The sequence below is a fragment of the Onychostruthus taczanowskii genome, unplaced genomic scaffold, assembly GCF_017590055.1.
Source record: "Onychostruthus taczanowskii isolate IOZ18803 unplaced genomic scaffold, ASM1759005v1 scaffold14, whole genome shotgun sequence".
Lineage (NCBI taxonomy): Eukaryota > Metazoa > Chordata > Aves > Passeriformes > Passeridae > Onychostruthus > Onychostruthus taczanowskii.
Window position 1 is genome coordinate 3,382,884 of NW_024498573.1, and position 22,232 is coordinate 3,405,115.

The 22,232-nt window shown below is 63.3% G+C and overlaps 4 protein-coding genes across 5 annotated transcripts; 1 reads left to right on the plus strand and 3 right to left on the minus strand.

Annotated features, from left to right (window-relative positions):
- Positions 1-112: 112 nt before the first annotated feature.
- On the minus strand, positions 113-3,144 carry DOK3 (docking protein 3). Of its 2 annotated transcripts, none has more exons than XM_041397983.1 (5): positions 3,017-3,144; positions 1,420-1,713; positions 1,227-1,320; positions 969-1,141; positions 113-888 (listed from the first exon to the last, which is right to left on the minus strand). In XM_041397983.1, exons 1-5 carry the CDS (start codon positions 3,071-3,073, stop codon positions 163-165), a joined length of 1,344 nt encoding a protein of 447 aa, XP_041253917.1. In that variant the 5' UTR covers positions 3,074-3,144; the 3' UTR covers positions 113-162. The 2 variants fall into 2 exon arrangements, with proteins under 2 accessions (XP_041253917.1, XP_041253916.1); XM_041397982.1 differs by having other exon boundaries at positions 1,408-1,713.
- On the minus strand, positions 2,715-8,872 carry DDX41 (DEAD-box helicase 41). The gene is made up of 17 exons (XM_041397981.1): positions 8,698-8,872; positions 8,514-8,612; positions 8,264-8,423; positions 8,109-8,183; positions 7,715-7,775; positions 6,904-7,040; positions 6,671-6,743; positions 6,350-6,503; positions 6,118-6,254; positions 5,779-5,941; positions 5,559-5,690; positions 5,313-5,384; positions 5,007-5,103; positions 4,532-4,681; positions 4,332-4,403; positions 4,121-4,231; positions 2,715-3,908 (listed from the first exon to the last, which is right to left on the minus strand). Exons 1-17 carry the CDS (start codon positions 8,719-8,721, stop codon positions 3,772-3,774), a joined length of 1,854 nt encoding a protein of 617 aa, XP_041253915.1. The 5' UTR covers positions 8,722-8,872; the 3' UTR covers positions 2,715-3,771.
- Positions 8,873-8,964: 92 nt separating this feature from the next.
- On the minus strand, positions 8,965-16,656 carry FAM193B (family with sequence similarity 193 member B). The gene is made up of 10 exons (XM_041397974.1): positions 16,410-16,656; positions 14,910-15,149; positions 14,042-14,264; positions 13,664-13,873; positions 12,977-13,391; positions 11,838-12,033; positions 11,229-11,465; positions 9,730-10,738; positions 9,546-9,621; positions 8,965-9,299 (listed from the first exon to the last, which is right to left on the minus strand). The coding sequence occupies exons 1-10, from the start codon at positions 16,608-16,610 to the stop codon at positions 9,203-9,205; spliced, it is 2,904 nt and encodes a 967-aa protein (XP_041253908.1). The 5' UTR covers positions 16,611-16,656; the 3' UTR covers positions 8,965-9,202.
- Positions 16,657-18,620: 1,964 nt separating this feature from the next.
- On the plus strand, positions 18,621-21,642 carry LOC121332412 (lateral signaling target protein 2 homolog). The gene is made up of 11 exons (XM_041397845.1): positions 18,621-19,096; positions 19,170-19,307; positions 19,400-19,602; positions 19,685-19,774; positions 19,884-19,973; positions 20,092-20,193; positions 20,274-20,755; positions 20,832-20,945; positions 21,092-21,190; positions 21,318-21,430; positions 21,511-21,642. Exons 1-11 carry the CDS (start codon positions 18,908-18,910, stop codon positions 21,640-21,642), a joined length of 1,752 nt encoding a protein of 583 aa, XP_041253779.1. The 5' UTR covers positions 18,621-18,907.
- Positions 21,643-22,232: the final 590 nt, after the last annotated feature.

Genomic DNA, 22,232 nt, shown 5'->3' on the forward strand with positions numbered 1-22,232 from the left:
GCTGGCGCCTCTGCCTGCCGGGGCGGGCACGGCGGCGCCCTCTAGCGGCGAGGCTCAAGCTGCCCCGCCCGCCCCGCTCACTCCTCGCAGCAGCGGCGGAGCCGAGTCCGAGTCCGGGAAGGGCCTTTATTGACCGAACGGCACCGACCGGTATCGGCCACATCAAGCCCAGTCCCGCGCTCCGGGGCTCTCCCGGCTCAGCAGCCGCACCAGCTTGGCCCGAAGGGTGCTGTGAGGCTTGTGCCCGGAGCGCCCTGACAGCGCCTCCTGCCCTCCGCGCCCCCAGCCCGCGGCGCGGGGGGTCTGTGCCATGGCGGCCCGGTTGTCATAGACGGGCCCCCCCTCACTGCTGTGGCCTTCAGGGGCCTGTCGGCGCCCCAGCTCCCACTGCCCTTCCTCCTCCTCTTCCTGGGCCCCGGCTGGATGTGGTTCTGCAGTGAAGATGTTCTCGTAGAGATGCTCAGGGAGCGGCTTCCCCACGGCCCAGGGCTCCCCAGGGCCTGGCTGCCCTGACACAAAGAGAGGCTGCTGGCCCCGGGCGATGGAGGCATAGACGATGGGGCATGAGGCCTCTGGCTCTGGTGGGGTGAAGCGGAGGAGGTTGGCAGGGGGGTGGGAGGCAGGCTGTGTGCCCTCCAGGGCTGGGCTGGGCTGGGGATCTTCACTCCCAGGCCCCCAGGGCTGGGGCTCAAGAGACACAGAAGAGTGGGCAAAGAGCTGGGGGTCTGAGACACAGAAGAGTCTGGGGTCCAGGGTGTCCTTGCCCTGCTGCTGGCAGGCAATGGCAGCAGCCACAGCCCGGCAGAGCTCAGGGGCCCGTGGGGTGCTGAAGGTGAAGGTGCCCTCGCCAGAGTCACTGCGGCGGCCAGCCTCGAAGGAGAAGACAGCCTGCAGGGTCAGAGGGGAGGGTGAGGGGCTGCCGCCCACCCTGGGCAGGCAACAGCCCCAAGAAGGAGTGGGGGACTCACCTGATCCTGGCCAAACTTTCGAAGGAAAGGGTAGGGCCAGGTGAGCAGGGGCTGGCGGGACTGGGGATCCTTCAGCGTCAGGCTCTGGGGAAGGGCCGAGAGCAGGTAGTGCCCGTGCAGCCCGCAGCGGGTGGCCGCCTCCGTCTGGACCAGCAGCACCAAGAATTCAGTCACTGTGGGAGCCAAACAAGCCAGGGGTCAACAGTGCAGCACTGAGCTGCAGCCCACCCCAGCCCTCCTCACCACCCCTGCACGTACGGTCCTGCCAGGACGAGTAGAGGGAGTTCTCCTCCATGGGGACAGCAGGGCCGGGCTGGGTCCTGGCACTACTTGGCACTGTCTCTTTTGCACCCTGAAACAAATGAATTTGAGTATGACCTGGGACAGGGCAGGGGGGGAAGAACAAATCCCCTGCCTGCCCTGGAGCTTCCCAGCTTACCCAAGCCGGTACCTGGAAGGCCAGCTGGCAGAGCTGGGTGATCCATTCATCGCGCTGCTCGGCCGCCAGCACATAGCTCTTCTCGGTGGTGGTGAGGTAGAAGGCGGCCGTGGCTTTGGGGCAGCTCTCCGTGCCCGCCGGGCCCACGGAGACGCAGTCAGAGAGGCGGATCACCCGGCGGGCACACCGCTGCAGGGACATCTTCTCTGGGATCGTGCCATCATCCCGCACATCAAACTTCTCCATGCGGGCCACGCCGGACGGGCTGGCAGCAAACAGCTGGGCTCGCATCTTCCTCCAGCACCTCTAATGCATGGAGAGGGCAAACACAGGGAAAAAGCGGGTCAGCAAAGAGCTGGCTGCTGCATCTGGCAGCGCTGCCCTCCATACAGGGCACGAGGGGCACAGGGGAGTCCCGGCCTGCACCCACCAGATGCTGTTGGAGGGCACAGAGAACAGGGGCCAGCACAGAGCCCTGAACTGTGGGGCAGGGCAGGCCCAAAGCTGGGCTGAGGGGGGCCTTGCCCCAAGCGGGCTTGGCATGGCTCACTGGGTGAGTCACACTCACTCCCGGCTCCCTGAGCACCAGGTCCTGCTCTTTGTTCCCTGCTGCAAGTGCTGGCCTGCCGACCTGCAGCTGAGCTCTCAAAGCTGTTCTCAGGACAGACCCTGATGCAAATTAAAGCCATTTTGAGCTGCAAAGGCTCCTGCTGGCAGCCTCACATCTGCTGAGCAGCCTGCTTCCTCCCAGGGGAGCCTCTGCAGCACCAGCACCTTCCCAGTCTGTCATGGGATAGCGGGGGCGCGTGCCACCATGTACCTCAAAAGTGCAGCAGAGCCTCCGCCCTGCAGGAACCAGATGCAGCCAAGCACCCAAAATACCCACCACCCCCAGCCCACCTGCCTCTTCATGGCAGGGCACCAGCTCCTCACACACAGGGCTGCCTGCTGTGCTTCCAGGGCTTGGTTCTCGTTCAGCAGGGAGGTCAGAGTGCGATTGCAGCCCCACACATCCACTGAGACACCCACAGGACACGGCCACCCTGCCACGGTGTGAGCAGTGTGCCAGCAGGACCTACTTTGCCAACACCTGACAGCTCCCTGGAGCTGGCCCGACCCCAGGTACTCTCACCGTGTCACCCATACCCTGTCCCGAGGGCTGTGGCACTCAGTGACCCCTCCAAGGGCACAAAGGAGCAGCCCAAGCCACGAGGGTGTCGCTGGATGGTGCTGACCCCACAGGGCCGGGCCGATGGGGGACACAGGGACATATCCCACATGTCCCATGTCCCCAGGGCCCCACTCACACACACACACACACGCTGGAGCTGCGTGATATTAACGCATGTTTATTCTACCACTGAGACTCACATGGTGACCAAACAAGAAGAACCCAACACATGGGCGAGCCAGAGTGTGGGTGCCCACACAGATGAGTCCCCTCAGGCCCACGGGAAAGCCCCACTTATGGAGCTGCTGAGCCCAGGGCTCCCCCAAGGGCAGCTCCAGTAGGTCTGGCTCCTTCCCAGGTCGCTGAGGGCCCAGTCCCGGGCCCAGCATCATGACAAATCAGGGCAAACCCTCTACCAACCCCAAATCCACCCTTTACCTTTCCAAATTTGGTGTGCTGAACATAAACGATCCCATCCTTCACTGGTCTCTCCATGGGCCCAGTTCACCCTGGCAGCCAGGCAAGGATAAGGGACTCGGGCTACCCGCAGCGGAGAAAATGTGACTGCTGCAGTCGAAGGAAAGGCATGGGGCAGACTTCCGTCTCACAGAGACTTCCCCTTTTTGGGGTGTGGGATGGGGGGCAGAGGCTGGGCCACAGGAGGTGTCCATGTGCCCGCCCTCCCCCTCACAGCAGGGCAGTGGGGCAGAACGCGGGGGCAGAGCACAGGAAGAACCTCGGGGAGCGCCTGACACGAGCACAGCATGCTCCACCTCACCCTGCCTGCATCCTCCCAGCATGTCTGGGGAGACAGGAACAGCCACCCGAGAATGTGCAAATCCAGGTGAGCAACATGGGCCCAGAGAAACCGGGTGGATTTCTGAGGAGCAACACAAGATCCTGACCTCACCACTGCAGGGGGATGGCAGTGGCAGCAGGCAGCAGACCAGTTGCCCCACCTGGGGCTTTCTCTTGCCCTGAGGCACTGCTACCTGCTTGCCCAACACACTGCTGATGTAACGGGCTGTTTCAGCACAGCTCCATACATTTCCTTCCGGGCCAGGAGCTTCGTCAGGCTGAGCTGGCAACAGTCCCAATGAACAAAATTCTGGAAAAGGGGCCACAGCAGTGCAAGACAGGCCTCTGGGCTGAAAGGAAACCCAGGCCCATCGAGGGGCAGCACACTGTCCAGGCTAGAAGTCCATAGAGCTGTGGGCCAGGTAGTCCTTGCGGCCGATGTTGCTGACTTGCTTGGTCTGCATGGCCTCCAGCTTGGGGCAGTCGGTGATGCGATGGCCCAGGCCGCCACAGAAGGCACAGCCCCGCTCACCTGCAACGGGAGGGATGGGGTCAGGGCCAGGACAGTGCCACACCAGGGCAGCACAGTGCCACAACACCAGGACAGCAGCCCCCACCCCAGAGCAAAGGGGCTACACCAGTGTCTCCCCAGTGCTGTGGCACTGGGAGCTGGAGGGTCCCCTCTGGAGCCCAGGTTTTGCAGCAGCCCCACGAGGGTCTCTATGTCAGCCTGGGGTCTCTCACCATTGATGTCCAGCATGGTCTCATCCCCACAGTGCAGCACCTGGAGCACAGGTGGCACCTTCTGCTTTGCCTCCAGGAGCAGGGCCTTCAGGTCCATCAGCACTGACTCGTCTGGGGGCAGAGACATAGGTCAGGCAAAGCCATCCTGCTTGCTCACAACACCCCCTTGGCACTGCCCAGCTGCCTCCTCCAGCCCTGTGCTGTTCCTCACCACAGGCCTTGTTGATGAAGGTGGTGGCGATGCCGGTGTTGCCTGAACGACCCGTACGCCCGATGCGGTGAACTGTGGAGACAGGGACAGGATCAGCCCCGCTGAGCACAGTGAGACAGACCACCCCTGCCCCAAGACACTGCAGACAGGCACAGAGCCTTGCTGGCCTCCAGGCCCCTCCCACAAGGCCCAGTGCCTACCATAGTTCTCGATCTCCTCTGGCATGTCGTAGTTGATGACGTGCTGGATGGCTGGGAAGTCCAGGCCCTTGGAAGCGACGTCAGTGGCAACCAGGACATCCTTCTTCCCATCCCGGAAGGCCTCAATGGCTTTTGTCCGTTCTTCCTGATCTGCAAAAGCCCAGCAGAGAAGACCAGTGAGGGCAGAGCTCCCAGCCCCACCTACTGCAGCAAACACTGTGGCCTCAGAGTCAAGCATTGCTTCCTCGTGCAGCCTTTCTCCCAGTGAGGGAGCAGAGGGGCCTCTACATCCCTCAGGGACCTGCACTGTGCTTATGCCTGCTTTGTACAAGGTGGAGCTCACTCCTGACACTGTCACAGCCCTTCCTGACACCATCAACAACTGCTGCAGGCTGGCACCTTCCACGGCCACACACATTCCTGGTTGGAGTGGGGTCACACCAGCAGCCCAGGCCTCTCTGGAACCCTCACTGACCTTTCCCTCCATGGATGGCCACAGCTTCCACACCCTTGAGCAGCAGGTACTCGTGGATTGCATCGACATCTGCCTTCTTCTCAGCAAAGATCAGCACCTGCAGCAGCACAGGCATGGTATCAGAGCCCTTTCTGCAGGCTGGCACTGCTGGCACCAGCACAGCCCCCAGGGGAAGCCCATTCCCTCCTGCTGAGCACAGCACACAACACTGCTGATCCCCAGCATGGCTCAGTCATGTGCCCACTCTGCACACTCCTCCCAATTCCCCACGCCCCAGTGTGACCACACTGTCCCCAGCATACTCACAGGTGGAGGGGTCTTCTGCAGGCACTCCAGCAGGTACACCATCTTAGCCTCCTCTTTCACATACTCCACCTCCTAGGAACAAGCAGAGATATGGGTCAGGCAGCAAAGGAACTGCCATTGCTTGGTATCCCTTAGCTGGGAAGGAGGGCCATGAACCCCAGCTCCCTGGCAGAGAAAGGAATTAAATGCCCTCATGAATGTTTCTGGCCTCCCACACAGGCACGGGGGAGCACTCAAACACCTCACCTGCACAACATCCAGGCTGGCAGCACCCGCTCGCCCAACGTTAATGGTGATGGGCTTCACCAGGGCACTCTTGGCAAAGTTCTGGATCTTCTTGGGCATTGTGGCACTGAAGAGGAGGGTTTGCCGCTGGCCCTGCACAGGGAAGAAGCCTTCAGCACCCACCCAACCTGGCATATGCAGGATTGAGCTCCAGGGTGCTCCAATTGTGGCAGTTCAGTACCTTGAAGTAGGAGAAGATGGTACGGATGTCCCCCTCAAAGCCCATATCGATCATCCTGTCAGCCTCATCCAAGGCCAGGTACCGGCAGATGTCCAGGCTCACCATCTTCTTCTGCAGCAGGTCCATCAGGCGCCCGGGGGTTGCCACCATCATGTGCACCCCACTGTGGGGTGAGAAGAGGCCACAGTCAGACCCTTGGCATTCCTGCCCCATGCAGGACACCCCCCTGGCACACCACTTTCACCCCTACGCTCTCCTCAAGCCAGGGCGCCACTCCTTAGCTCCCTGGCAGACAAGAGAGCAGCTCCAGCCCCAAGGACTCCCCCAGAAGGTTCTCACTGTTTGATGGTCTCCATCTGCTCCTTGACAGACATGCCCCCGATGCAGAGGGCGCAGCGCAGCGGGGGCAGCCCATCCTCCTGCAGCAGACGACAGTAGTACTCCAGGATGCCGTGGGTCTGCCGGGCCAGCTCCCGCTGCAGAGACAAAACCAGCTCGTTCCTACACCTCTGTGCAGGCAGAGTTTAGGACTGCCACTGCAAGTGAATCACAGCCTCCTCCTGGCACTCACCGAGGGACAGATGATGAGCCCATAGGGTCCCTCTCGCTTAGAGAATGGCAGCCTCTTCTCCTGCTCCAGGCAGAACATGATCACCGGCAGGGTGAACACTAAGGTCTTCCCAGAACCAGTGAATGCAATGCCAATCATATCCCTTCCTGAGAGTCTGCCAGAGAAACAGGGCCGATGGAGAGGAGGAACATCATGGAACAGCTCAAACCTCCAGGGCTGAGCAAGGTGACAGGGTGCATCTGTCACCAGGGAAGAGCGCCTGGTCCGCACCCCTGAGTGGGAACAACAGCTCTGTGCTCCGGGATGGGGACAGAGACTCACATTGTGGGGATGCCTTGGATCTGTATGGGCGTTGGCTGCTGGATTCCTTTTTTCTTCAAGCCTCTCAGGATAGCTGTCAGAGAACAAGGCACAATGCATGCTCATGACCTGAACTATTTCCTCTCTCTTCCCACTCAGGTCCCAGCAGCAGCTCTTCCACCAGTGACAAACACCCCTCAGGCAAACAGCCAGGAAAAAGGTGGGATCCCTTCCAGGCTCCACTCCTGGCCTACCTGCTGGGAACTTCATCTCCTTGAAGCTCTTGATGGGGGGTGGGATGCCCTCCCCCTCCACCAGGATGTGGTACTTCTTGCGCACGCGGTCGTGCCGTGCCTCCGACATGCCCAGGATGTAGCGAGGAGCTCTCCAGCTGTGAAAGCAGAAACAGGGTGCAGGATGAGGCCAGGGCTCCAGAACCGGCAGCTCCCACGGAGGAATTCAGGGGAATTCCCTGTTAGGCTCCAATAATCTCCCAGATAGAACAGGCAGCCCCAAGGGGTTCCATGGAGTGAGGGCAGGAGCAGATCTGAGCCAGTTCCATGCATTAAACCCTTCCCCAAAATCTCAGTGAAGCGAATCTCAGCTAACAGCTGAGAACAGCCTAGAGATGGTGGATGGAACATACCAAAAACATCTGGACACACCTCAATCATCTCCCTGACACTGTCTCAGAATCACTGAAGTGGGAAAAGACCTCTGAGATCATTGAGTCCAATCTGATCAATCACCACCTTGACAATGCTGCCTCCAAAGGCTCCTCCAGACTCTTTCTCTGGCTTAGTGACCTCCCAGACCTGAAGACAAACCCTCAGGCCTCCTAGTTTAACATAAATGTTCTTCATCAAGCCTTACTGTACACCAAACAACATCCAATGTGACTCAACAGTGTTTGATTTTACAGATAATGACACAAACCCAGTCACTCAGGCAGGAGGCTGCAGAGCTGCACTGCTCCTGCAAGACTCTGTGGCTTTTAGCCCTCTTCAGCCACGATGAAGTGATGTTTTCAGAAGGACAACTTCTGAGCTGTGCTGTGAAACCCACCTGGTTTTGATTGGGTCATCGTAGGTGATGCCCTTGGCCATCTCCTTCACCGACATGAGAGCTGCAGAACAAAGATGATCAGTCAGAGCAAACTCCTCATGCACATCAACCTCACTGACAGCTACCAGGGCAAACAGCCTGGGACATCATGTCTGGAGACAGAAGAGGAGAAGCAGCAGCACAGACAGCCCCTCTGGCACAGGAACACCAAGTGCTGCTGTGCCCAGAGCCCTGTGACAGCCACGTCTCAGCTAAGGCAGGCAGTGCCAGCTGAGGGCACCCACTGTCACCTCCAGCCTCACCCCTGGGTGTGAGCATTCCCAAGGCAGGGAGCAGCTCTCCTGCTGCTCTGGGAGTTCTGGAGACAGATCTGAGAGACAGAGCTCCCACTCACCTCGGCCCTCTGCCACGCTCTCCAGGATCTTCTCTTCCTCCTTCAGCTGCTTCTCCTTGGCCGACTCCTTCCGAGCTGGGGGAGAGCCAAAAAGCAATGAGGGGCTTTGCTGTCCCCTGAAAGCCACCCAGTGCGGCTAGCAGCTCCTCCCTCACCTTCCGCCTTCTCTTTGAGGTGCTGGTGCTGGTCCAGCAGGCTGATGTTGGACTGCGGTCCCAGCGGGATGTCATCCTCGTCCCCGCGCTGCTCGCTCCTGCTGTCCCGCTGCTCCTCCTCGGACACCACCTTCCGCCGCATCTGCAGCAGCTTCTGCAGCTGCAAGGACGCGAATGGAGGCGGAGTGAGCGGCCTGGCGGCGGGAGGGCCGCTCGGAGCTCTCCCCGGGCAGCCCCGTTCCCCCATTACCATCTGCTGCTTGCGCTGCTTGACGGGCACGTAGGGCACGTAGTCGTCATCATCCTCTCCGGACAGGTCGGACGTGTCCGCCGGCTCCTCGCGCTGCCTCTGCGGGGAGACACGCCGTGAGGGGAGCCCGGGGCGGCACCGGGAGCGCGGAGCGGGGGGTACCGGGGGCCGGGCCCGCTCCCACCTTCCGCTCCGCCGCGGCCTCCATGGCTCCTTCCCGGAAGTGGTACAGGAAGTTACGTCACCCCACCCAGCGCCATCGCCTAGCAACGCGCAGGGGGCGCCACTGGGCGGGAGCTGCGACTCCGCACGACGGGTCCCAGCGGCGGCCAAACTTGCGCAGAATGCGTTCTACACCTCCTCTCTCCCGCCCCCTCACTTTCCCCGGCGCGGCAGAAAGCAGCAGACACCGGGGTTTAAATAAAATAAAAAATTAAAAAGTTCTTTATTGGGTCCAGCACGGTCCTTCCCCGCGGCACGGGGAGCCGTGTGCCCGCGGAGAGGGGGACGGGACGGCCGGGATCACCCCGCGGGGAGGGGCAGGAGGATGGAGGGAGCCCCGGGGGTCCCCGCGGGGCAGGAGAGCACCGGGGCCCCCCGCGAAGGAGGGGACCCCACCAAGGTGAGGCGGGGGGCACAGTGAGGAGAGGCGAGCGGCCGTGGGTGGGTGGGGGTGGCCCCTCCGCACCTCACTGGGCTGCACTGGAAGTGGTTTTCTTCAGGGTGAAGTTGGTCCAGTTCACGGCCACCTTCTGCCGCGTCTGCTTGGCCGAGTCTAGGCAGAACCTGGCACGGAGAGCACAGCCCCAGTCAGCCCCCAGCCCCAGTCAGCCCCCAGCCCCTCTGTGACCCCAGACCCAGTCAGCCCCCAGCCCGTCGGGACCCCCAGCCCCGCTGTGACCCCAGCCCCAGTCAGCCCCCAGCCCATTGGGACCCCCAGCCCCTCTGTGACCCCAGTCCCAGTCTGCTCCCAGCCCCTTCACGCCTCCAGCCCTGCTGGCGGAGCTCAGCCCTGCACGGTTCTCCCCTCACCTTTTGAAATACTCCACTTCTCTGTCAGTCTCGTCCATCTCTGCCCCATCCAGGTCCTTGGGCAGGAACACATCATCTGGGAAAGCAGAGCAGAGGGTCAGCGCTGCAGGGCAGGAAGGGGCTGCCAGCTGGGCAAGGGGCCACAGAGAGGATGGTGGCGCACAGCGGTGCCCCCAGCACTCACCGATCGAGGTATTGGATTTCTCCACTTTGTTTCGGCTCTTCCTGCTCTTGCCCTTGGGCTGGGGGGAACCCCCCAGGGCAAGGTGGGTGGCCAGGGTGGGTGGCTGCTGCGGCGCCAGCTCCGGCAGCTCCGCTTTGCCCTCTCCCCTCCGGCCTTTCCACTCGCTGCTTCTCTCTTTCTCCACCCTGGCAGCGCTGCTGGAGGCCCAAGGCTGCCCCTTGCCGCTCTCCCCGGGCTCGGCACAGCCGCTGGCCCGCTGTGGCTCCGGGGCACTGCCCTTGGAAGGGTGCTTGGTTCCCAGCACCTGCCCCTTCACACCAGGGCTCTCCAGCCGGGCCTGGCCGCTGGGCACAGCCGCGCTGCCCTCCCCTTTCTTTGCCTGCCCGTTCTGCCGCTTGTTCTTCCTCTGCCGGCTCCCGGCGGGCAGCGGCTCCGGCGGCTCCGGCCCCTTGGGCTGTGGCCCCTCCCTGGGCTCCAGGCTCAGCCCGTGGCCGTCCGCAGCGCACTCGGCAGCCTTGGACTGCACCCAGATCATGCGGGACAGGCTGGGCACGGCGCTCAGCCGTTTCACCACGCCGTTCTCGGCCGCCGGGGCCGGCGGGGGCTCCCCGGGCCCCTCGCCCCACCGGGGGCCCAGTTCACCCCGCAGCAGCGTGTGGCTCTTGGCAGGGCCCAGGCTGAGCGGGGCCAGCGCCAGGTCTATGTCCTGCAGGTCAGAAGAGCCGTTGAGGTTGGAGAGCAGGTTCTTCTGCTCCAGGACAGCTGCCTTCTTGGGGAAGTCATTGACATCCAGGTTGAGGTCATAGACGCTGAAACTGGCCCGGATGGAGTCCTTGATGGTGTTCTTGATCTCCTGCAGCCTGCTGCTGAGGAAGCTGTTCACCCGCTCCAGCTCCAGCTCTGGCCACTCCAGCAGCTTCTCCTCGGCCGGCTCCCTGGCCTGGCTGGCTGCAGGGGCACGCTCGGCCCGTTTCTGGGCCTCTGCCTCCAGCTGGGCTTTCTCCTTCTCCTGCAACACAGGAGCCATGAGGATCATTTGGGCTGGGCCACAGAACCGTGGGTGCAGGACACAGAGCTTCGCTCCAGCTTTGTCTGACAGCAAACTCATGGGTAGATGCTCAGCACAGCTATGTCACATCTTCCACAGCCCCAAAACTGTCACATTTCCCCCGTGGGCACTGCAACAGCTGGACACTGCACACCAGACACTGCTCTGGGCACCAGGCACCAGAAAGAGCCATCATGGCACCACCTCTACCAGAGATGCAAGGTGTCAGAATGTGGCATGGATCAGACAGGACAGTGCAGCCCAAAGCACCCAGGAGGGCTGGGCAACCCTCTGCAGGAACAGAGGCAGGGGAAGTCCTACACGGGGACAGGCACTGCTGCCACCTTGGTTGAGAGCGACACAGAATTCAAGAACCCAAATGGATGCAAGGGAGGGAAGGAAAAATCCTACCAGCAGCACATCAGCCCTCCTCCTGCAGCCCCAGCCTCACCTTCTTCTTCTGCTTGTGCCGTGCCCGCTTGGCTGCCTTGGCACTGTTCAAGGGCTTGGGCTCTGTGCTGTTGATGTAGTCCAGCAGCTCATCCACATTGCGGTGGTCCACAGCGGGCTCCCCTGAGCTGCTGTTGTGCCCTAGTTTCTGTGGCAGCTCCTCTTTTCTCTTGGTGAGGCGAGAACGCAACTTCTCTCGGATCTCAGCGTAGTTGCGGCTCGTGGGAGCGGCCGGGGGCTGTGGAAGGCAAGTGCTGTCAGCCAGGCACCAGCCAGCGTGAGGGGCAGGCAGCCCCCCGTGACCTTCCAGCCACTCCCTTCCCTGCGGTCTCAGGGACAAGTCAGCACAGCCCTACTCAGCTCTTCCACCGTGAAGCCACAGGGCTTGGCCGGCTGCTCCGAGCCCTGGGGCTGGGCAGGCGGCTGCGAGTCGGGAGCAAGGGACCAGCAGGCTGATGAAGCAAGGCAAAAAGGAAGTGGGGGATGTACATGCCTGCAGGAAACAGCTGTGGCCAGACCTGCCCACCTCCCGCTCTGGGCACAGGGACCGAGTGATGTCCCCCAACCAAAGCAAGGACCAGGGGTGGCTGCAAACCAGCCCCTCACTCACCGCATTGTGGCCGAAGAACTCACAGTAGCAGCAGTCACAGAACTTCCCATCTTTCTGGTTGGTGGAGGAGGAGGTGCAGGAACTGCGCTCTGAGCTGCTGTCCTCATCCTCCCCGAGTCCCTCGTCTGCCTCGCAGGGCTGTGGTGGGTGGCAGCTGGTACCGTTTGGGAACTTGTGCCCTTTACAAGAGGGGTCCCTGAGGAGAAGGGGAGAAGGGGGACAGGTGAGCAGGTGCTAGGGTATCTCAAAAATTGCCCCATGCTATGCATGTAGGAACAGCCCTCCTGGGAAAGTTTGTGCCCAAGCAGAAGGAATTGCAGGACAAACCCCCTCCCCTGCATTCTCCTCTTCTGGGAAGATGCCCCAGGAGCCCACAGGAGCAGCAGCAATCTGTCACTCCCAGCCCTCAGGGCCTCTGGCGAGCAGGAGGCTGGTGCAGCAGAGCCCCAATGAGCCAGGGCTGAGAGCAGGGCAGGGCACAGTACTCACTGGGGGTAGCAGGTAGCACAGGTGAGGAACAGTGGGACTGTGCAGCTGCCAGACATCCCCATGTGAGGCAGGCCCAGCTCACAAGGGCACAGGCTACCCAGCTCAGAGACAGGGAGGCCAAGGGCACAGCCCACAGCATCATTTCTCAAGATCCAGCTCAGAACCCGACTGGCTCTCCACAGAGAGAGCTAACTAGCAGAGAGGAAGCAACGTGCTCTCTTCCAGGGCACAGGCAGCCCAAAGAGGGCCAGAGGAACAGGTGAGCAGAACAAGTCCACAGGCTTCATCTTCTCGAGAACCTTTGCTCAGTGCCACAGCTGCCTGACAGGTCTCAATGACATAGGTCCTGTTGGCCAACTGTAGGTTGATCAGGGTGTTCCTTTGGGTCTTTTAGCTGGAGGAGAAGCACAGCCTCTTCTGCACCACAGAACCAAAGGACAACCGCAGGAGGAACATGCGCTGGGAGAGAAAGAGCTTCACCTTCGGTCTGCAGCAGTGGAACTGGCCCACAAGGACAGCAGCTTCATGCACCACCATGCCAGGGCGGTCAGTGCCTCCACAGGGAGAAGTGCATCCATGGTCAGGGATGGGAGAAAAGGCACGCGGCCCCGCAAGGAGGGGCTGGAAGCAGGCAGGGTTCCCCTACTCACCTGTTTGTGCTGGGCAGCTGGTGGGAGGCAGGAGGAGGGATGAGTGAAGTGCTGCAGTGCCCGTTGCAGGGATGAGCACAGCCCGACAGCGGCGGCGGCATCTTCAGCAGTGGCACGTTGGCAGGGGGCAAGTGAGGGCTCTTGCAGGGCCCTGGGCTGTGTGAGGCCGTGCTGGCCGGAGGGGACTCGGACACCGGCTTGGGAGCCGCTGCCTGCGCGCTGGGAGCAGGGAAGAGCGCGGCCTGCGAGGAGCTGCCCAGCGGGATGTGCGGCGGGGAGCTGAAGGGCCCCGCATGGGGAGGTGTCTGCTTGGAGGGGATCAGCGCCGGGGGCTGGGAGGGGAGGCCGGTGGGACTGTTGGGAGGAGCAGTGAGGTCGGAGTGCTGATGATGCTCTGAGGAGTGGAAGGCCTCACCTGCAGAGAGGCAGGAGCAGAGACAGTCAACACACCGGCTGTGCTGCACGGACCAAGGCCACGCTCAGAGCCACCCACCACCTTTGCACAAGCTGTTTCTCCTCCCAGACATCAGAGTGCTTGGGATAGAAGCCATCCCTGCTCACACAGGGCCTTGGGGTCAGTGTGCCTCTCCCACAGGACCCAGCCCTGCCCCATGAGAACAGGGCAAGAGGAAAGGCTCTGGAGCAGCAGGCTGGGAGGCGGTGCCGGGGCTGTCCGGGGCCACGTACCTGGCGGGGTGGCCCTCCGGCACAAGCTTTTGAACTGCTTCGGCAGCGTCTTGCAGAAGTCGAGTGAGGTAGGCAGAGGCGAGCCCGGTGTGGCGCTGCTGGAGGTGGCAGAGGCCGTGTGGCTGTAGGGACAGGCCTTCAGCCCCGGCACCATGGCCGACACCTGGCTGGCGCACTCCGGAGACAGAGCAAGGCTGGGGAGCTTGTCACCTGGAAGGAAAGAGGAGCTGAGGCTGAATCCCTGCACCATCTGCCTTTTTCGAAGAGGCCCAATATGGGTACTGAGATTCAGAGGCCCAGCCTGCCCACCCCTGCCCACAAGGAAACCACCTAAGCCAAGAACTGCTCTGCTCCACCCCACAGCCAGCTTCAGCTCACCTAGTGCAGCTGGGGGAGCCCCAAGGGGGCTGCCCTGCACGGTCCCGTTGGTGTGCTGCGAGTTCCAGAGGCCCGAGAGCTTGTGAGCAGACAAAAACGAGCTGGGGTCCCAGTCCCCTGAGTTCCCGTGGCACGAGGAGGAAGAAGACGAGGAGGAGGAGGAAGAGGAGTGTGAGCCACCCCCACAAGACTGCGACTTGCAGGATGTGTGGGACAACGAGACCTATCAAAGGAAACACAGAATGCTAAGAGGTTGAGGGGACACCTTGGCCCCCAGCACTAAGACTCCCTCCACTGCAGCAGGGGCTCAGCTCATGTGAACCACTTTTATCACTGTCTTGGGAGTGACAAACACCCCCTCCATCCACACCAACACAGCCTGGCTCACAGGGGCTGGGCCACGCCAAGGGCCACACACCTGTGCTGGTGCCACTCACACCAGGGCAGGGTTAAATAAAGCCAGGCAGAAGCCAGCTCCTGTACCCGAGCCCCACGCACAGGCAGGCACTTGCCCTGGCAGCCGCTGCCTCTCTCTGCGTCATGAAGGGAGCAGCCCTGGGGCTGGGGGACGCGGCACAACGCGCAGCAGAGGAAAGCAGTGGCACTGTCAGCCTTGCCCAGCCTGGCAGCTCCAAGCCATGGCAAGCTGCTGGATGAGCCTCCACAGCACCACACAGTGCCCCAACAGGGCCTGTCCCTGCTGAGCCAGAGGCAGCCCTGAGCAGGGAAGTGAAGGCTGGGATGTCTGGGACACTCAGCTCAGAGCGAGGATGGGACCCGCACACCCAGCCAGTGCCACAGGGTGCTCAGCGCCCTGTTCCCACAGCTACAGCCCCGGCTTCCCAACCCCAGCACCGTAACCGCGCACCGCCAGGGCCTGCTCCTGCACCGCCCGCCGCTCTTCCTCCTCCACGCTCTTCCGGCAGCTCTGGCAGATCCACAGTGGCATTTCTCCCAGGAGGTTCTGCACGAGCGTTGGCACGAAGTCTGGTGGCAGCCTCTCGCCCGGGGAAACCAGCCCATTGTGGGACGGCCCTCCCCAGTCCTTGCGCTCGCGGTGACAGAGCAGGCAGCAGGTCTGCACGGACTGGTTGGCAGTGGGCAGCACCTGAGGAAGGACACACAGACTGTGAGTCACCCAGGTGTGATCTGGCGCAGATGTGGGGCAGATGAGGCAGTGAAGGAGACCTCAGGACGCTGCCACCAAACCAAGGAAATTCTTACAGGCTACATGTGGTATTGCACCTTCTCCCACTGGAGCAGAGCAGCCTCAGGCTGACCAGCTGCTGCCAACATGCCATGTGCCAGCTTGGGAGTGTTTGGACTTCTGGGAAGATCACAGCATGCCAAAGAGCCAGCCTTGCCACCAAGCAAGGCTGGGAAGCTGTCAGCAACTCCCACCATCACCTCTGGTACAGTGAGACTGAGAGTACACGCATGGCAAAGCAAGACCCACAGAAATCCCACAGAGATACGAAGGGTGGGTCTGACAGCCTCAGCTCTCCCTCCTTGCCCATCAAAGATGCCCCCGCTGTGTCACCCAAGAGCCCCAAGCCCTCTCTCCCGCCTCTTTGTTCTGCACAGCCAGCGGTGCCGATGCGCCAGGGTGGGGTGCAGCCCCCTGTGCTGCTTCACACTCTCGCTGCACAGGCACAGCCAGGTTGGGGCTTCCCTGCAGGAGCCAGGCTGCATCCCTCGGGCTCGCCGGAGCCCTGACAGCCGTGACGAGCCCGGCGTGGCGCGGGCGAGGGGGCCCCCATTGTCTGCCGGCGCAGCGGGGCCCTGCCACAATGAGCCGTGCATTGAACTGCTGCTGCCAAACAGATGGCGTCTGCAGGCTCAAGGTGAAGCAAAGGTCAGAGGCCAAGGAGAGCAGAGTGGGGGCACAGCCCCCCTGCCCACCCACGGCGAGGGGGGAGCAACCGGGCCACCCCACGTCCCAGCTGACACAGCTACCATGGCGGGTGACACCACGGCTGGTGACACCACGGCTGTCCCCAATCCACCGAGCACATCCACACCCGGTGCCCACCCCCGCCTCCCTGCCCACAAGCCGGAGCAGGTGGCGGCAGCCAGGTGTGTCCAGCAGGGAGAAGCGCGCTGCATGAGGATGCTGGAGCCACCTGCCATCGCCCAGCGGCAGGGCTGAGGCAGGGCTGAGGCAGGGCTGAGGCAGGGCTGGGCCCTCCCGCGGGGCGCTCTGGGAACGCTCCGAGCCCCATCCGCAGGGATGCTCCGAGCCGGGGGTCGGGGCGGGGATGGGGCAGGGCCCGGCGGGGATGGGGTGCAATGGGCAGGGCTCCATCCCCGCCCAGGCTGAACCCCCCTCGGAGCCAGCCCCGTGCCCGCCGCAGCGCTACCCCGGTACCTGCGCGCTGCCTCTGCCCGACTCCCCGCCGCTGCCCGCCGCCGCCGCCACCTCAGGCGGGGCGGGCGGTTCCGGTGGTGGTGGCGGCGGGGGAGGCCCGACGTCGGGACCCGCCATCCTGTCACGACGAGGCCCGGAGCCACCTGCCGCCGCTGCCGTCGCCGTTGCCGCCGTTGCCGCCTTGTTCCGCCGGCGAGTCATGGCGAGCCCGCCGCAGCCAGGACAACAGCCAATATGGCGGCGCGGCCCGTCCGGCCCCTGCCCGCGGGAAGGAGGGAGGGAGGGAGGGGGGAAACGCTCGGGGAGGTGAAGCCGCCGCCGCCATCTTGGCTGAGGGCAGCGCTGCGCTCCCTGGCGGACAGGGGGAGCGGCGGCAGCGCCGCGGGTTCGAATCCGCCCGGCGCCCCGCGGCTCCCGGAGGCGCCGCCGGGGACCCGAGATCGGGGGTGCACGGCGATCCTATCCCCTCCGGCTGGACCATCGGAGTGCAGCTCCTCGGGTTCACACTGAAAGAGAGCAGGATTAGATTAGATATTAGGAAAAAAAGTCTTGCCTGTGAGGGTGGTGAGGCACCCCGGCTGCCCAGAGAAGCTGTGGCTGCCTCATCCCTGGACGTGTTCAAGGCCAGGCTGGATGGGGTTTGGAGCGACCTGGGATGGTGGAAGATGTCCCTGTGCATGGCAGTGGGATGGAACGAGATGATATTTAAGGTCACTTCCAAACTTCTCTATGATTCTGCGATTCCTGGCCTTGCACAGGAGAACCCCAAGAATCTCACCCTGTGTCTGAGAGCATTGTCCAAATATGCTCCTGGAGCTCTGTCAGTCTTGGTGCCATGATCACTTCCCTGGGGAACTTGTTCAGTGCCTGACCACCCTCTGGGCAAAGATCCTTTTCCTAACATCGAACCTAAACTTCCCCTGACACAGCTCTAGCCATTCCCTCAGATCCTGTTACTACCACAGAGAGCAGAAACTGGAGCTGCCCTCGGCTGCCCCTCCTGAGAAAGCTGCAGCCCATAATGAGGTCTCTCCTCAGACTCCTCTTCTCCAGACTGAACAGACCAAGGGACTTCAGCAGCTTTTCATGTGATTTCCCCTCTAGACTCTTTGCAGCCTCCTTTGGACACTCTCTAACAGCTTTATTCTTCTTTTATTGTGGTGCCCAGATCTGCGGGGACCGGTGGGACAAGCAGGGCTGCAGTCTCACTGTGTGCCCAGGGATCCCCATCCAGGGGAAGCAGGACATGGCTGAAAACAGAGCCGGGCTCTGTGGGGTACACAGGGAGCCCCAACAGCGGGGCCAGTCCCACCCTGCACCTGGGCACTGCCATGACTCAGGGACTTTCGGAAGCCGAGGACGTGCCGCTGCCGTGTTTGTTCAACCACCCTCCACGGATTCTTTACCCATGAATCCACGCCATTAGGCTTTCAGCCACCTGAATTATCGGCACCCACATCCTGTGCCCAGCAGTGCCAGCTCTGGAGCAAACACGTCCTTTGGCACAGCCGGGGTGGTTTGCTGTGGCCAACACCCCCGAGCACCCCCTGGCACTTCTTCCTGGCCGCTTGGTTCCTCTTTGTCCCACCGAGGGGCCACTTTACCCCCTTCCCACCGCATTACCCCGCTCCGCACCCCGCACAGTAAAGGTGCCTGCGGGTGCTTCTCCCCATCACTCCGGGAATGCTCGGCGGGCTGTGGGAAGCGCTGGGGTGTCCCTGTCCCCGGATTGCTGGGCTGCGGGGAGAGAGGAACCGGGGGAGGATAGCCGGGGATGCAATTGGGAATTTGAGACGGGAACCAAGACCGGGAAGGAAAGCCGGCGGTGAAACCCATCCCGCCCCACGGCAGACGCACCCTCACCCTTCCCATCACAGAGAACCGGTCCGTCGAGGAGCGGACGGGTCGTCCCGGTGCTGGGACTGGGCGGACACCGTTCCGGTCCGCCCCCCGGGCGGTGCCCGGTACCGACCCGCCCCGTCGGCGAGCGGCGGGCGCGGGGAGCCGGGCGGCCGCAGAGCTGCGGGACGCGCCATGCTGCCCGCTGCCCTCCGCCGATGGCTCCGCCGACCCAAGGTGAGACCGGGGAGGGTCGAACCGGGCCGCCCTCCCTGCGCCCGGGACCGGCGGAGCCCCCGGACGGCCCCGTCGGGGCGATCCAGGAGCTGCGGCCATCCCGGGAGCAGAGGGGCGGCCGGGGTCCCTCGTGGTGGAGCGGGAGGAGGAAGCGGGGGGACTCCGGAGGACCTTTCCCGGTGTTTACAGCCACGCACGGATCGGTGCCAAAGCTGCCGGGATGCGGCTGAGCTTGTTCATCCTGCTCTGCCCCCGGGGAAACTGAGGCACGGGTGGGTGGGGAGGGCGGCGCTCCTCGGGAGGAGCCAAAGCTGCCGTGGGAGGTCCCACGTACCTGCCCGAACAGGTGTTTGTGGATCCCTGGGGTCCGATCCCTCCGCGCCTGGGGGAGCGGGGGGTTTGGGATCCCGCTGGAGCAGCACATGGAGATGCGGGGTGCCCCCCCAATCACCCCTCTGCCCTTCCCGCAGCGCTCCGACCCACGCCTGCTCTCCCAGTTCTTCTTTGCCGACGAGAGGGTGACACGGGTGGTGGCCGAGATCAACGGGCTGGATGCCGAGCTGGATCCGCAGCAGTACCTGGTGCTCCTCAACCAGCTCCACCTCAGCCAGGTACGGGCCAGCCCGGGTCCCGCTGTGACTCGGTCCCCCCGGAGGCCGCGGGTGACACCCCTGCCGTCCCCAGGCTCACCTGCTGGCCGTCCTGGAGCGGATCATGGAGGAGTGCATCCCCACGCAGCGGCACAGCCGTGACTACCTGGTCAAGTTCCCCGAGGAGCTCTTGGTGGACAATTTGGGGAACCACATGCTGTTTGCTGCCGAGGTGAGCCCGGGGCGATGGACACCCCACCGTGAGCTGACCCTGGGGTAGGCATTGCCTTGGGTGCTGGCTGCTGACAGTCCCTATCCTGGCAGTGTCTCCTGGCTGGGACCTTCCTGGAGATGGAGGAGTCAGACGGGGCACAGCTGCGACCCCAGGCCAGGAATCTGCTGTGCAGCCTGGAGCTGGTCAGGACAGTGCTGCGGGAGCAAAGCCTGAGCCAGCCCAGCTCCTACCCAGAGCCTGTCCGGGCTGTGCTCATCCAATTTGACCGGCTGTTTGCAGAGTTTGAGCTGAGGTAAGGGGCAGGGTTAGGGTGCTGGGGTCGTGGTGGGCTGTGCCAGGACTGTAGGGGTCTCACAGTCTCCCCATCTCTCCAGCTATGTGTCCTCGCTGGTGGCAGTGAAGTCTCCTGATGAGATCTACAGGCAGCAGGAGATCATCGTGCTCTTCTGTGAGACAGTGGAGAGGTGAGTGAGGGGCACTGTGTGTCAGGTGGGGGCTGCAGGGATTCCAGCCCCAAGGATGGGCAGCATCCCACGGCTCAGATCCACTGGAAGGGTGTCTGTGTGTCCCCAGAGCCCTGCACCTGGGCTACCTGACCCAGGAGATGATTGATGGCTACGAACCACTGCTGATGTTCACCATCCCTCGCCTGGCCATTATCAGGTGGGTGCAGCCCCTGGACAAGTGGGTGTGCTCCCTGCCCTGTACCAGCCCCTTCTCCTCATGGGGAGCTGAGGTCCCAGGCAGCCCCTGACATGAGTTGGGCTCTGTTCCCTCACAGTGGTCTCCTCATCTACCCCGAGGGACCCCTCAGCCTGGAGCGGAGCCCTGAGGAGATGTCCCGGGTCTTCAGCCCCTTCTACAACCTCCTGAAGAAGATCAGGTGTGCAGTGGGGGTGATGGCAGGGCTGTGGGGCAGCAGTGGGGCCCTGACATGGGGCTGATGCCAACCCCTCACGGCAGGGACCTCTTGTGGGTGCTGTCAGCAGAGGAGCTCTGCCTGCTGGAGAGGAGCCTGTGCACAGCCGAACAGGAGGATCCCTGCAGTCCAGATGCCCCCCCAGCCTGGGGGCCATCTGTGCCCAGTGTGGACCCCCCTGCTCCCTTCAGTCTTCTGGAGGTCCCTAATGCCACCCAGCCACTCCCCACCTGCCAGACACGACTGGGACCCCCCAGTGCAGTGCATGACCCGGGCACCGACCGGCAGCAGGGGCGTGCGGTGGGCAGGGAACAGGGCCAAGATGGCAAATCCCTGTCCACTGGCACAGGGATATCTCATGCCATCCCTGGCATAGTGGTCACCTCCCCCCTGCGCAGTCCCCAGCCCCTTGGGAGCGGCCCAGGGACGGGGGTCAATGCCACCCCAGGTGCCCGCTGCTCGGAGCTGCGCTCCCGCTACAGCAGCACCAAGGACATGCTGCACACCCTCTTCGTCTGCATCTCGGGTGAGTGACCCCCCAAGCCGACCCCCCCAGCTTCCTGATCCCCCCAGCACCCTGACCCCCCACCCTCCTGGTGCAGGGGTGGCTGATCAGCTCCAGACCAACTTTGCCAGTGACATGAGAAGCATCTTGAAAACGGTCTTCAAGATCGTGTGCTCGCAGGCGGAGCCCTCGGGGGAGCAGAGTTACAGCAGTGAGTAATCCCCAGGGACTGCTCCTCTCTGCCCTGCCCATCGCCCATCCCTGCTGAGACAAGGCCACAGCCCTAGGCTTGGGAAAAACGTGGCCATCGTGCCCGCCCAGCTCCAGCTTGGCTGGACCCAACCCTTGTCCCCGCAGAAGAGAAAGATGGTGACTCCTGTGTGACAGATGCTCCTCGTGTGGCTGACTGCCCACTGTGCTCCAGCCCTGCAGAGGCTGCCAGGCTCCGGAGGGCAGGTGAGGAGCTGCCCAGCGGCCGTGGCTCTGGGGCAGGGTGTGAGCCTGGGGCTGATCCTGCCTCAGGGGGTCCGGCTGTGAGGGGAGCCAGGCTGAGGGCTTTTTACCGATGTGTTTTGCCCAGCAGGTGCCCGCCACCTGCCCGAGTGGGTGCCGGACAGCACATGCAGCCAGTGCTCTGCCTGCCGCTCGCCCTTCACCCTGCTGCGGCGCCGGCACCACTGCCGCAGCTGTGGGAAGGTACGGCGGGGTTGGGACGGGGCACTTGGGGCTCCCCGAGGCACCCGGCTCTGCTCAGCCCCTCTCTGGCCTCTCGGCAGATCTTCTGTGCCCGCTGCTCACCGAATACCGCAGTGCTGCCCTACTACGGCCAGAGCAAACCCGTACGAGTCTGCACCCACTGCTACACCACACACCTGCCGCCCGCGTCCCGCTGTGCCCGGAGCCAGTGAGAGCCCCTCTGCCGGGTCTGCAGCGTGGGAGGCCGCGCAGCGCGGTGTCCAGGGCCGCTCCGGGGCTGCCGGGCAGCACCTCGGCCCCGTGACTCTCCTCAGAGCTCGGTGGGCATGGCGGCAGGACCCCCCCACCCGGCGTTAGGCTTCCCCCGTGCACAGGGGCAGGGCCCCACACGCGGTGCAGCGATGGTGGGCGCAGGACCGCCGCTCCCGGTGCGCCGCGGCCGGCTCCGCCTTGGGCGAGCTGCCTGCCGCTGCCGTGCACCTGCCCCCCGGCTGGAAATGTGCTTCGTGGTGGTTTTTTTTTTTTTTTTCAGGTGAACTTTGGCTGCTGTTGGGCCCGGGGCAGAGTCTCCCCCCGGGGCCTGGCCTGAGAAGGTGCAAACATCAAACATCCCTCACATGACAGCGGGTGCCCCGGGGCCGCCCGTGCCGTGCCGTGCCCGGGAGCTGGGGCCCGGCGCTCCCCCTCCCTCCCTCCCTATCGCCTGCACCCTATGGATTTTAATAAAGAGATAGACCCGTCTGTCTGGGCCGTGTGGCGCTGGCCGCGGCCGGTGTGGGGACACGCGCGGGCCCGGTGGGGC

Excerpts from the sequence above, each read along its gene's own strand:
- FAM193B (XM_041397974.1), bottom strand. The coding sequence starts at position 16,610 with ATGACTCGCCGGCGGAACAAGGCGGCAACGGCGGCAACGGCGACGGCA. Across the intron at positions 13,392-13,663 it reads CCGGAGGGCCACCCCGCCAG|GTGAGGCCTTCCACTCCTCA; the intron begins GTACGTGGCCCC and ends GCCTCTCTGCAG. Across the intron at positions 9,622-9,729 it reads GAAATCCAATACCTCGATCG|ATGATGTGTTCCTGCCCAAG; the intron begins GTGAGTGCTGGG and ends CTGCTTTCCCAG.
- LOC121332412 (XM_041397845.1), top strand. The coding sequence starts at position 18,908 with ATGGAGATGCGGGGTGCCCCCCCAATCACCCCTCTGCCCTTCCCGCAG. Across the intron at positions 19,974-20,091 it reads CCTCGCCTGGCCATTATCAG|TGGTCTCCTCATCTACCCCG; the intron begins GTGGGTGCAGCC and ends GTTCCCTCACAG. Across the intron at positions 20,946-21,091 it reads GGGGGAGCAGAGTTACAGCA|AAGAGAAAGATGGTGACTCC; the intron begins GTGAGTAATCCC and ends TTGTCCCCGCAG.
- DOK3 (XM_041397982.1), bottom strand. The coding sequence starts at position 3,073 with ATGGAGAGACCAGTGAAGGATGGGATCGTTTATGTTCAGCACACCAAA. Across the intron at positions 1,321-1,407 it reads CCTTCCAGGTACCGGCTTGG|GGTGCAAAAGAGACAGTGCC; the intron begins GTAAGCTGGGAA and ends CATTTGTTTCAG. Across the intron at positions 889-968 it reads GAAAGTTTGGCCAGGATCAG|GCTGTCTTCTCCTTCGAGGC; the intron begins GTGAGTCCCCCA and ends CTGACCCTGCAG.
- DDX41 (XM_041397981.1), bottom strand. The coding sequence starts at position 8,721 with ATGGAGGCCGCGGCGGAGCGGAAG. Across the intron at positions 6,744-6,903 it reads GGAGATGAAGTTCCCAGCAG|CTATCCTGAGAGGCTTGAAG; the intron begins GTAGGCCAGGAG and ends GTTCTCTGACAG. Across the intron at positions 3,909-4,120 it reads GACCATGCTGGACATCAATG|GTGAGCGGGGCTGTGCCTTC; the intron begins GTGAGAGACCCC and ends CTCCCGTTGCAG.